Raw genomic sequence first — 14,067 nt, forward strand, 5'->3', positions numbered from 1 at the left:
CTCTGTGCATTCAAATTGCCATTGGTAAAATGCAGTTGTGTTCGTTGTCTGTAGCTTATGCCTGCCCATACCATAACCCCACCATGGGGCACTCTGTTCACAACGTTTGCGGTTGTGAGGCCGGTTGGACATACTGCCAAATTCAACTACGTTGGAGGTGGCTTATGGTAGAGAAATTAACATGACATTCTCTGGTAACAGCTCTGGTGGACATTCCCACAGTCAGCATGCCAATTGCACAGCTCCACAAAACATGACACATCTGTGGCATTGTGTTGTGTGACAAAACTGCACATTTTAGAGTGGCCTTTTATTGTCCCCAGCACAAGGTGCACCTGTGTAAAGATCATGCTGTTTAATCATCTTGTTGATATGCCACATCTGTCAGGTGGATGGATGGATTATCTTGGCATAGGGGAAATTATCATTAACAGGGATTTAAACAGATTTGTGCACAAAATTTGAGAGAGAAAAGCTTTTTTTGAAAAAGGACAATTTCTGGAATCTTTTATTTCAGCTCATGAAATATGGGACCAACACTTTACATGTTGCCTTAATATTTTTGTTAGGTGTACTTGTACTTTCATAGAAAAATATCCATATACTAAATTCAAAATGTATTTGAAAGTAATTGCAACACTCTAAATAGTATTTGAAGTGAATCCAGGTGTTTAAGCTATTAATCATTGAAAGATGCCATACATTGCCTCAAAGCTCAGCTTCATTATTAGCTTTGTGGTTGGCAATCACATAATTCAGTCAATGACTACAGTATGTGCCTGTAATTCTTTACTTTTTATTGACAACTACACAGACATCAAGTTAAGATCACTACTTCAAGAGGAGGTGGATAGATAGGTAGGCTACAACCTATGGATGATTTTGATAAACACTCAACTCAACATAAAAACAATGAAACCAAATTTTGAAAAGGCGTTGGAAGAAAAACATTTAATTTATATAAAAACGAGTGTAAAAATAATCTACATTAATTTGTACAATAGAACACTGTCTGGGTGTTTTTTCCTTCCTTTTCTATTCTTTAGATAACAAAATGTTCAACATGTAGACTGCTGGAACTCCTTTCCTTGGATCAGAAAGTATATAGGCTAAACCTGTTTCCAGACTCATTGTCTGGAGGGGTGAGGGCCTTTCTTCCTGGGCTGGGGTAGTGGTGGGGGATGCTCTTCATCGTCATCCATTGGTGTCTGTGGAGGCCTCCCTCGAGCCTGGGCTCTGGGTTGGGGCTCTGCCTGGTTGGAGGCTCTGGCCGTGGGCCTGGGGCCGGTGGAACCAGGTGGGGCCCCACCGGGGGGTCTCTGCCTTTGCTTCTGGCCCTCTGGTTGAGAAGGATGCTTTGTCTGGCCCTCTGAGTGGTAAGGAGGCTGGGTCTTGGTCAGGGGGGCTAGTCTCAACTCTCTTTCCTCTGTGAAGGAGAATGAACAGATGAAATGAGGGAGGGAACAAAAGAAAGATACTGTAGACACCATAAATGTTTCTGTGCGCAGGACATCAACACAATAGCCATAGACATTTGAGTTTTGGTCTGAAGCGATTACCTTCAAAGCGCATCTGGCTCTTGCGTCGGCTGAGGCAACAGCACACCAAGGTGATGATGATGAGGAGGAGTACCAAGCCCCCTCCCCCGGCCAGGATGCCCACCATGGTCAAGAAATCAAAACCAAACAGTGAACGCTGATCAATCGGTTTTAGGACAGCTGAGATGAGGGTGGGGGATGAGGGGTGGAGCAGAACGAGAGACAAATGAGATGTTTTACTGTCTTTTTGTCTTTTTTATGTGGTGCCCAATCTTAAATATCGGCCACTTTTTTTTCCTGAAAACAAAAGAAGAAAAACAGAGAGAGAAAAAACAACAGAGAGAAAGAGACAGAGAGATACACAAAGAGAATTGCAATTGAGCCCTTCAAAACATACTGTACCCTTGCATGTTGGTTTGATGATGTCACTTGTCTCCTCGCTGACCTCATTGACTGCAGAGCAGGTGATGGTGTCCGGCTCTTTCAGTTCTTTCAGACCGATGATCAAGTTTTTTTTTTTCTCCCCATTTAAAGGCTCTCCGTTCTTTCTCCACTTGAAAGTCACTCCCTCAGTGTTTGTCAAGATACAGGTAAAGGTGACGTCCTTTTTAGAACAGCTGAATTCCACGGAGGGCTTGGAGACCTTTTCTGGAGGGAAACAAAATGTCAGTGTCTCTAAAGGAGAGGATACGGTAAATATATAATAATAATATATGCCATTTAGCAGACGCTTTTATCCAAAGCGACTTACAGTCATGTGTGCATACATTCTACGTATGGGTGGTCCTGGGAATCGAACCCACTACCCTGGCGTTACAAGCGCCATGCTCTACCAACTGAGCTACAGAAGGATGGTTGGTACTTGTATGGTTGGAAAGAAAGAGAGAAAGAGACTTACCCTTCATACACAGTCTGAAGGACTGATCTTTGATGCTTGTCCCGTCACTGTTGAACACCTCTGCTTTGTAAGTACCTTCGTTTGCCGACACCAGGCCTTTGAGTTGGAGAGACCCATCATCTAAGATGTCCTCAGCCTTGCCTGGTTTGAACTTTCCATTCTTTCTTTTAAATATAACGTTGCCATTGTGTTTCCAGGTTATTTCTTTCGAACTCAATTCATTGTAATTAAGACGGATGGTGAAGTCAGTTCCAGGTTGGAAATAATATTTGCATGAATCTGTGATAGAAGAGAAGAAAAGAGATCAGAATAATTCTCTGTTGTTGCTGACGGTAGCACACTTTTATTACATTTTGGGGTCAATAAAGAGTTAGAAAATGTGATCGAATTCAAATCTTATTTTTGACATTTCTGGTCAAGCATTTATCTACAGTATAAATGACCAATTATGTATGCTACATTTCAAAGTAAAATACGTTAATTTCAAGTACAACTGTTCCTCATGGTTTGTCAGTTAGGCCAACTACCAGGCAAATATGCTCTAAAACAGGTCCATAAAATAAAGTGTCACAACTTATACCAAGTGTTTCTAACTTGGATAATATTAAAATAATGTTACTGTATGAAAAGACATGTTCAACTGGTTGGGTTAGCCACAGTAACCCAGATCATTCTAATAAGTCTTCCTGTTTTTGTGTACTGGGTGTTTGAAACAGAACATGTCTAAAACCACAACTGTCTGAAAGGCCACAGATACTAAAATAAACCTCTTTAAAACAAATGGCCGATCTGGGGACAATCTCATAGACAGAGATGGTCAAATTAAGCCTTCTCCTTGAGTAAATAGGATGTTAATCTTGGTCAAATGACCGATAATTTATACATTTATATATCAAATGGTAATTGAAGTCAAATAAATCACATTGGCATGGAAAAAAAACAATTAAGTAAAGAAATAAGTATTGTCCCACATAATGATCTTAAAATATCTAAATAGCATTTACAATATCCATACAAATCATTCTAATAATGAGATAAAATTGCGATATCAAAGATCGAAACCCCGAACTGACGAGGTAAAAATCTGTCATTCTGCCCCTGAACAAGACAGTTATCCCACTGTTCCTAGGCAGTCATTGAAAATAAGAATTTGTTCTTAACTGACTTGCCTAGTTAAATAAAGGTAAAATGTTTAAAATGACAGCTACATTTACAAGAGAAGAGACATTTTCGTTGTCATTTTTCATGCCCACGTCGTTGTTCATTTTCTCCCTAACATTGCTCAAATCAATGATCAAATGTAAAGGTTCAATAGCAAACCATGAATGTGACCATCAATAGGTAAGACCTTTTTATTTACCAGATTGACCCTATTTGATGATCATTTAAATGAAAAGCGTGCTATTTAAAATAAATAGAAACCCTCTTCTCAAATAACTGAACCAATAATTACTCATCTTTTTTACTGTAAAAAAAAGCACGGACTAAACAAAAATCTTCAAAAACCAATCCAAAGGCTTGGGGGGGGGGTTAGAGGGAGAGAGTCTTACCTTCTGCCGAAATAGAGATAAATCCATGAAGGACAAGGAATGCCAGTGGTAATGTACAGGCCATTGTGTTGTTACTACATGTACTGTGAGAAAAATGTACAGGTTTCAGTTTAGTAGTCAGACTCTTTCCTGGGTCTCTCTCTGTGTGTGTGTGTGTGTGTGTGTGTGTGTGTGTGTGTGTGTGTGTGTGTGTGTGTGTGTGTGTGTGTGTGTGTGTGTGTGTGTGTGTGTGTGTGTGTGTGTGTGTGTGTGTGTGTGTGTGTGTGTGTGTGTGTCAGAAGAGGAAATGATCCAAACAGCAGGCCCTGTATGTATCTACTCCCTCAGCAGTGCAGAGATGTCATATGTTAAAATAAGCTTCAAACAAACTCTTCATCTTCTCATCAGTATCAACACAGCCATTTTCTCAGGCACGTCCTAAACACAACCTTTTTTAACTTAGTTTTATTTTTTTATTCATTCATTAAATGCCACAAAACTCCATATTAGGACATTCTCATAAATGATGACGATGTCAACAAATGGACTTCTTTTCCTTCTTTTTTTATTTACATTAGTCATATAACGTTGACTTATGATGCTGGTTTCAGATCAGCTTTTCCTTTCTCAACCTAACACTAGGTCATCGTTCAAAACTGACCCTGGGTCTGTACTTAGGAGTGGCAAGCTCATACACTGTTATCACTTACCAATTCCAAACTGAGACCTATATACCTACTGGAGAGAACATCTGAAAGGATTAGACAAATGAAAGCAACATGGTAGAACGTGTTGATAACTTTCCATTCCTCTGTCTACCAGAAGTACCCAGGTGTCGGTGACTGGGCTTGAATTGGAATAGGCCAAGCCAGTGAACTACAGTTTTCATGGATTGTAGAACTATGCTGACATCTAGTGTTACTTGCATCACCTGCACTTTTGAAATTCAAATAGCCTTTTGTCAACTTGAAACAGTCAGTATACCGGTAGTTTTAGTTAGCCTATGCTACGAGAGAATGTACACCTTGAACTCGCAACCGTGCAAGTTCAAACCCCCGAGCTGACAAGGTTCTGCCCCTGAACAGGCAGTTTACCCACTGTTCCTCAGGCATGTTGGACTGGGACGCATTTGATTTTTTTTTTTATTCTCCATTTTACAGTGGGTCCGCCATGGTTCTGTGTCGCTAATATATTTGAGACCAGTATATTGCAGTTAATTTCGTTTTTGACTTAAGTAAAATATCTTTGAGTAGTAAACAGGGAAACAACGATCAAGTCCCAGACAGTTTGCAATAAAACATGCCATCGTTTATTACCTTAATTATTGGGGTCATCTAGTTACCTGGTTATATGATGAGCTCGTTGACAAAACAGTCCATGGGTTTTTTTTACACGGAGATGTATTTGTCAAAGGCCTGCGGTGGTTCTGTGTAAACTATGCGGTTATATTGGAGACAGGTTTATAGCGTTGAATGCCACCTATTAATTACTGTTATATTATTTCAAACTATCAGCCACATAACCAGGGAAACTATACTACTCACTTTGATAGAACATTCAGATGTATCTGCCTCAATGCCTCTACCTGAATTATTAGAATTCCCTGGTGATCACAACAAAACTACTCATTTTGCTCAAATAGATATAGAATGAAATGTTGTTTTCTTTGAAAAGATTGGTCTGGCCAGAACAGAACGTCCAGTTTTCTGCCTGAGCGTGGCGCTGTTCACTGCAATTTTCTGTTGTCTTTTAACCAGAACAACATTTTTTTTTACTCAACTCGAGATTGAAATAAATTGTGTTTATTTAAAAAGATGCGCTAGGCTGAAATGGACTTTTTCCTCACCTTACATGGACTGTTTCCTCACCTTACATGGACTGTTTCCTCACCTTACATGGACGGTTTCCGCACCTTACATGGACGGTTTCCTCACCTTACATGGACTGTTTCCTCACCTTACATGGACGGTTTCCTCACCTTACATGGACGGTTTCCTCACCTGACATGGACTGTTTCCTCACCTTACATGGACGGTTTCCTCACCTGACATGGACTGTTTCCTCACCTTACATGGACGGTTTCCTCACCTGACATGGACTGTTTCCTCACCTGACATGGACTGTTTCCTCACCTGACATGGACTGTTTCCTCACCTGACATGGACTGTTTCCTCACCTGACATGGACTGTTTCCTCACCTTACATGGACTGTTTCCTCACCTGACATGGACTGTTTCCTCACCTGACATGGACTGTTTCCTCACCTTACATGGACGGTTTCCTCACCTTACATGGACTGTTTCCTCACCTTACATGGACTGTTTCCTCACCTTACATGGACGGTTTCCTCACCTTACATTGACTGTTTCCTCACCTTACATGGATGGTTTCCTCACCTTACATGGACTGTTTCCTCACCTTACATGGACTGTTTCCTCACCTGACATGGACTGTTTCCTCACCTTACATGGACTGTTTCCTCACCTGACATGGACTGTTTCCTCACCTGACATGGACTGTTTCCTCACCTTACATGGACGGTTTCCTCACCTTACATGGACTGTTTCCTCACCTTACATGGACTGTTTCCTCACCTTACATGGACTGTTTCCTCACCTTACATGGACTGTTTCCTCACCTTACATGGACTGTTTCCTCACCTTACATGGACTGTTTCCTCACCTTACATGGACTGTTTCCTCACCTTACATGGACTGTTTCCTCACCTTACATGGACTGTTTCCTCACCTTACATGGACGGTTTCCTCACCTTACATGGACTGTTTCCTCACCTTACATGAACTGTTTCCTCACCTTACATGGACGGTTTCCTCACCTTACATGGACTGTTTCCTCACCTTACATGGACGGTTTCCTCACCTTACATGGACGGTTTCCTCACCTTACATGGACTGTTTCCTCACCTTACATGGACTGTTTCCTCACCTTACATGGACGGTTTCCTCACCTGACATGGACTGTTTCCTCACCTTACATGGACGGTTTCCTCACCTTACATGGACGGTTTCCTCACGATGGTTGTTGGTTATTTACCAGGTAACAAGTAAAAACGAAACAAGGAATGAAGCCATAGACTCCTTATTTTACTCAACTAGATATTGTTACTTTGAAAAGATTGGCCTGGCTGACATGACAAATACATTAAGGGGAAAGGATCTACAGACAGAGGATGATTATATTTATGCACATCTCTTTATTTGCAATGCTGGTTGCCATGGTTTAACAAAAATGCATGCAGGATATTGAATGCTACCTGAATTGACTCAGAAAAGTAACATAAGTAGGCCTACGGTATCACAGCAAGGTCAAACAGGTGTGTGTGTTAGTCGGAGTATCCAGTGTCCACAGCAACACTATTGAGTATTCTGTTCCGTTCTGTTTTCCCCAAAAATATTTTATGTACATTTCTATGGCTGATTATCCGTGTAGTCACAGCTAAGGGACTGTCTTAAAAGCAGTAGTAGTGTGAGGATAAACCTCCCTCCCTGCAAAAAAAGTACAACCTGTGTTGTGATAATTGCTTGTTTGCTCTATAACCGGTTACTTAATCGGCCTTGCGACCGTGATACATAGGCCTAAAGGCAGAGACAATAAGATAGTGACAGAATAAATTCAACCACACTTTTTTTTAAATCACAAAACCAGATAGCAACCTCTGTCCAGTGAAGTCCACAAAGCATATTGCATAAAATGTTTAAAAAAAACATTGGTCACATACACATATTTAGCGGATGTTGTTGCCATTGTCCATTTTTTAAATTAATGTTTGGTCAATTTTGGGGGGGGGAGCCTGGCTTCCCTTGGCATCCATGAATACACGCCACTGCTTAAAGTGCCATTAAAATGTAGTGTTAACTGAAAAACTAAAATAGCTTTGCAACCAAATGAAAGAGAACTCAACCCAACTGAAATACATTCAGCGACATCTACTCTCCCATCCAATTAATTTAATATCATATGTAAAAAAAAATATATATATATATAAAAAAAGTTCATTTCTAAGTGTAGTCACAGCTAAGGGACCGTCTTAAAAGGGCAATTGAAACCTAGTGTTAACAGAAAGACAACAGATTTCTCACCACATGACTTAGAAATATTACAAATATTTTTTACATTTTTACTTTGGCTGTTTCCAATTAATAAAATGTTTTAATATGTTAAAAAAATACTTCCTTAAACATATATAGCTTCAACCCCATATAGCTTGCATGAATACAACCAACTGTTATTGATTCAGGGACCTGGTCTGTACAATCTATGGAAATGACAGTTGTATTTTTGAACTTTGGCTATTTTCAATTAATTTAATATCAGAATATGCCAAATCCACTTCCTTAATACAGCAATAGCTTCTGCCGTATATCACTTGCATGAAAACAACCAATTGTTATTGGTTTAGGGACCTCTTCCCTCCCATCTACAGCAATTACTTTTTAAAAATGTTTTTACTTTGGCTATTTTAAATTCATTTTAGTATATGTAAAATAAAAATAAAAAACTTGCTAAAAACTTAAATACCGTCCACCCCATATGACTGTTATTGATTGGGAGGCCATGACTGTACGATCTACGGCAATTCCTTACATTTTTTGACACCGGCTATTATTTCTATAAATTTAAATGTACTTTACATTACAAATACTTCCTTAAAACTTCCGCAGCTTCCACCCAATATGACATTAATGAATACAACCAACTGTTATTGCTTCGGGGACCTCTTCCCTCCAATCCACGATCCTTACTCACGTCCAGTCTTTCAGGTCTGCAGCAGCCCATGCAGCCAGCCAGGCCCATTCCCAGGGGGCAACCAGACTTCTTTCCCAGGTTACCCTACGTACCCTAACCTTGGAAAGCTAGTGGTCCTCCAGAACCTTCCGCGATGGCCAGTGAGCTAGTACATACAGAGGCGAGTAGACCTCCCCCCAGAATCTTCAGCAGCCAGTGGGCCAGAACCCCTGACGCTAGCGGACCTCAGCCAGAACCTTTTCCAGTGGCCAGAGAGCCTGTTCCATATCCTGTTCCACATTCCTGTTTCTGTGGCCATTGTTGTTAAAGGAAAATAACATTACATGTGTGTTACATTCATATATTCACTGTCAAAACTCTTTTTTGGGGGGGGGGGGGGGGTGTACATGAAAACCAGGCAGCAGCGCCTCTTACCATCCTGAGACAAGGCCAAGTATAGCCCAAAGATCTCCGCCATGGCACAACCCAAAGGGGATGCCAACCCAACCCAGAGGATCTACAATGCATAGATAAACAGGGAATGTCAGCTCACTGTTTTACTCCTCTCAGACTTGATATGTGAATAAAGCTTTGTAAAGACCGACGCCGGACATGCGGGTTTGGGAGTCACTAGAGGTTAAGTGAGTCCAGGTGAGTCCAATATCGCTGAAGCGCGTGACGAGCCGAGGCAGGAGTGCATAATGCTGGGCAGCCTGGTGCTCGAGCGGGAGCAAGCTTTGGTGATTAAGATTTATTTTCAAGCAGTCTCAGGAGTCAAAACGTTTATCGACAGTCTTGACTACTTTGCGATTGCATTGGGCAGACAATTAAAAAGCCAATAATTTAACAAGTTCATTAGTAATAGCGCTATTAACATCTTTTATTATTCAGTGATAAAATAACAGGCCTTTCTTATTGCACTGCTTCAGGGTAAACATTATGTTTTTTTCCAGACCATCGAACATTACAAAAGTAACACATTACAATGTTGTCTTTATATAGGGATCCCCACTGTAGAGTTGGATTCATTTGCATTTCTGAAAGAATATAGGCCTAATATGTCAAGTGCTGTAGTCATTCATGGGTGTATTTGCTCATCCCAATGTGTCTGCTTGTAGCCATACTTAACAGTGGTGTGTTTAGTTTGGTGACCCTGGCAACAACATGCTGGTCTTTTCAAGGACTCTTCGTGACTATCACTGACAAAAATGTTGACATTTTCTGTTTGACAAGAGATCATGTCAACAACAAAATGACTATTACCATCTAAACCTGATAAACACCTGCCCCAGCCCTGAGTCTCCTCCTCCCTTGATGCCCTTGCCCCTCTCAAGTCACACACGGTCTAATTCTCCCACTCTGGTCCCTGGCTCACCCCTGAACTGTGCCTGTTGAAAAGATCTGGAGGCCGTTTACAGAGAGACAACAGGGCTAGCTGTTCACTCCTTGGCCTACTCTGCCCACCTTGCCCAACTCATTAGCCAATGTGGTTAAACCGACCAGGGCCTTATTTGGGATGTAAGTACAGCACTCTGATCCAAATATCACACACCACCCACACCACCCTCGACCAGTAACATATCCAATGCTATTCTATTCTGCCATACCATCAAACTAGTTGCCTCTGTCTGTTCTGCTAACCCTTTTATCACATCTCTAGTATACAGTAGTTGATGAAACACTGTTGATTATAATAGATATAATTTATCCAATCTGCATTCTTATTGAGAGTTGACCATTAGAAAATGCTTGACTCAAACCCTGCTAATATCTGGTTTCTTGCTTTAAATTAATCTGGCACCCCCCTTGGAACCCCAATATTATCAATATATACTCTATCGTCAAAGGACCCAGACGGAGAGCTTCTTTTTGCCTGCTTTACTGGCATTAGGTCATGGTGTTGGATGAGGGTGAAAAGCATTCCTAATTGTACAAGAGCACATTTATCTTACTGAAGACCTCAGAGCTCAACCACCCTGTCAGATCTCTCATAGTCTGATCAGTTGTGACATTTTCAGTCCTATAACATCTTGCCACCTCCCCCACGTCTCTCCCATGAGTATTGGACCGGGCCAAACAGTTATAGTCTCCTCCTGCCACTATGAAAGGGGGAAGCCTATATCTAATAGGCGCATGGGGATACAAATAATGTAGATCAGTACAGCTATCATTGTCAGGCTTTCCTGCTTTCATGAAAAGCTTTACCATACACGCTACTCCTCCATGTGAATTGGTTCCATCAAGTGGGAACGGGGTAGTCGTTAATCAGGGTTTAGCTGTTGCACAGGCATAGCACTCTTCCTTTGCCGTATACCTTGCTGTATATTGGATAGGTAGCAGTTGGTATGGTCCGTCCCACCGTGGCTGTTTCCAGTCTTTTTTCTTTAGGGATTGGACCCAGACCCATTCTCCTGGTTTGGGTCTTGTGTGTTATCTCCTTCTGCAACTCTCCTGTTGGGCGTAAAATCTTTGACATACGGGTGTGGTTACTAAGAGTCTTCTCATGTGTTCTGCTAGTATATCTTCAATTTCTATGTCGGTCCGTTCTGGTCTCCCTAACTCTGGCATTCTATATGGTCTACCTGATTAGCTAAAATGCCATCCTTTGTTTAAAGAAATAGATCCTAGTAAACCAACTCTAGGGATAATATCTGGACCTAATGTTTTAGCTACCATAATCGTGGCTCTGTCAATATTGCCGCATATGTCAACAGTGTCTTTGGTAAGATTGGTAGACAGAACAATAGGTATTTTCTATTTTCAATTGTTTAAACAACATGTGAATCCCTCTTTGTAAGTCTAATACCATTCTCCAATCATTACTGGGGGCTTCTTTCTTTACGGGGAACATTGGAGAATTGCACTGTGCATCTGCTTCTCTAATTACACCCCCCTCTACCAAATCCTCAAAGGTTGGAGTAATCTCTTTTATGGCCTCGGGCTTTCTGTGGGGGTGACGGCCACATTCAACAGAGTCATTGCATCTTTTCCCAACAGATGAACTAAACATAACCTGGAGATACGGACTGGAATACATGCCTGCCCTCCCGACCTCTCCTGTTTTTAGAACCTATGGAGCAGACAGTCGGATGTCCAGAAGCTGAACGGACCAAAATCTTTTCCCCATTTATTCGTACTCCTTCAGGCTTAAAATATATCTTAAATACTTAACCTAACTTATTTTTACTAACTTTATAACCTTATTCAACAACAAAATTATTCAACAACAAAATATAATTATACTATTATATCAATTTCACAGCCTTGTTGTGTTAAATTTCTCACAAAAATATAATCTGCATACAACAACAGCTAACTACCTAAGGGAAAATAAAACATAGCTAGGTTACTAAACATTACTTAAGCCAAAATAGTGGGAGTTTCAAAATAACCTTATGACAATTTTTTATAAACCCACATTCGCCCCATTTTCAACACATAATTCTCCATGAGAGTAATGTAGAAAAAAAACTACTATTGGTCAAAAGATAAGACAAAATTTCAAATAACATAATCAAATTAAAATCACTACTCTGAAAAACTCCACCAAGAATTTTTAAAATCAGTATTACAAATGACCTTAAATCGCTATTATTTTGAATGAATTCGTCTTTCAATTTAAACTAAACAAGCTATTAAAACATTCAGTTTATATCTTAAACAAACACTAGCGGCCGTATCTTTCCAAGCAAAGCATACCAATAGTTGAATTAGAAACGCAGATTTTAGTCAATTGGTGTATAGGTCGGGAAACAAACCTGGGCCTCCCGTGTGGAAAGCGAGAATTCTACCACTGAACCACCAAAGCTTTAGAAATGATGAAGACTCCCCGCAAATAACCCCATTTATAATTGTCTGTAGTCATAAAATCAGGAACGTACTAACGAGACAATTCCCAGGAAATTGTCCTACTTTAAAGATCCAAGCGTTACTCAGGCGACGAGTCTCATTATACTCTCGCTCTCGTTGTCTCTGTCTCTCTCTTTCTCTCCCGGTTGTTGCGCCTGTCCTTCCCCTTATGTTTGCAGTTTCGGTGGCTGTGCCCTGCTCGGGCTCAATGTTTACAGGGAGCCTTACACTCCCTGGTGAAATGTCCTGTCTTATCGCAATTGAAACACTTTCTATTGTCTGATCCTGTCCATTTTTCCCTTCTCCCTTAGATCCCTTCCCCTTAAAACCTGTTATGGCAAGGCGATCCCCTAGGGGATATATTGTTTGTTTTAAGAATCAAGCCTTTCCCACTCTTCTTCGACCAATGCTCTAGAGGAATTTAATTCAGTCCATTAATGTAAAGTTTTAAGCAAGTTTTTGAACTTAACCCCCAAACTAATGAATAAAGATGACTGACCTTATCCTTGCAGCTGAGATTGAAATTTTGGTTGGATCTCATCACCGTTTCCGTCCAGTTCGTCAATCGGCCTGTAAAGAACCCTCAGAATGTGGACAGGTCTTTAATCTACGGATCTCTGATCCACTCTTGCACGGTTTTCGGCACTCCCATGGGACGACAGAAACAGGTATTGAGATTGGGCTCGAAGGACCAAGTTGTCACGAGAATTTTCAATCCCAATGATGACACTAAAACATTCAGAAGAGTAATTATTTTACTCAAAACATATAATACATGTTTGCCATGCTATTGTATGGATCAATGTTTCATTATAATTCACATTATTTAAAGTTGACAATAATAGGCTAAACATGACAGCACTTTACCTACAGAATATACTGTAGTGCAGGTTTTCCCAAACCAAACAAATTTCAATCAATGAAATGTATTTATAAAGCCCTTCTTACTTCAGCTGATGTTGTCACGAATATTACCGAAAGTGACTCCCCTTCGTGTTCGGGTGGCGCTCGGCGGTCGTCGTCGCCGGTCTACTAGCTATCGCCGATCCATTGTTCTGTGTTCGTTTAATTTTGTCTAATTGGTAGCACCTGTTTCTAGTTTGGTTGTTAGGATAGGGTTATATATAGTCTGTTTAGCCCGCTTCTGTTTCGTGCGGGCTTGTTTGTCTGTTTTGTTGTTTGAGTGTATTTTTGTTGGCATTTGGGTTTCACGCTGTCCGTTTATATTTCTGTTCATTTGTGTTTCCACTTTTGTACATGTTATGTTTCCGGGACATTAAAGCGTGTTGTTTTTCCCACATCTTTTGGTCTCTGTGCCTGACTCCACACCTCTTCACTCATTTACCGTAACAGAAGCCCGCACCTCGATATGGAGTCAGCAGGAGCAGCGACCACTCCTCTTCCCACTATGGAGGAGAGAGTCCATCATCACACATCCATCCTCCATCGCCTAGGATCAGCGATGGATCAGATGATGGAGAGGATGGATCGTTGGGAGAGGAATGGT

At 40.8% G+C, this 14,067-nt stretch overlaps 1 protein-coding gene across 1 annotated transcript; it reads right to left on the reverse strand.

Moving 5' to 3' along the window:
• Positions 1 to 295: 295 nt before the first annotated feature.
• Positions 296 to 4,120, reverse strand: LOC124011213 (T-cell surface antigen CD2-like). Its single transcript, XM_046324345.1, has 5 exons — positions 3,987 to 4,120; positions 2,437 to 2,715; positions 1,941 to 2,186; positions 1,560 to 1,718; positions 296 to 1,426 (listed from the first exon to the last, which is right to left on the reverse strand). Exons 1-5 carry the CDS (start codon positions 4,048 to 4,050, stop codon positions 1,128 to 1,130), a joined length of 1,047 nt encoding a protein of 348 aa, XP_046180301.1. The 5' UTR covers positions 4,051 to 4,120; the 3' UTR covers positions 296 to 1,127.
• Positions 4,121 to 14,067: the final 9,947 nt, after the last annotated feature.

The sequence above is a fragment of the Oncorhynchus gorbuscha genome, linkage group LG23 (assembly GCF_021184085.1).
Source record: "Oncorhynchus gorbuscha isolate QuinsamMale2020 ecotype Even-year linkage group LG23, OgorEven_v1.0, whole genome shotgun sequence".
NCBI classification, from domain to species: Eukaryota; Metazoa; Chordata; class Actinopteri; order Salmoniformes; family Salmonidae; genus Oncorhynchus; species Oncorhynchus gorbuscha.

Excerpts from the sequence above, each read along its gene's own strand:
- LOC124011213 (XM_046324345.1), bottom strand. The coding sequence starts at position 4,050 with ATGGCCTGTACATTACCACTGGCATTCCTTGTCCTTCATGGATTTATC. Across the intron at positions 1,719-1,940 it reads CATCAAACCAACATGCAAGG|CTGTCCTAAAACCGATTGAT; the intron begins GTACAGTATGTT and ends CCCTCATCTCAG. Across the intron at positions 1,427-1,559 it reads GAGCCAGATGCGCTTTGAAG|AGGAAAGAGAGTTGAGACTA; the intron begins GTAATCGCTTCA and ends TCTCCTTCACAG.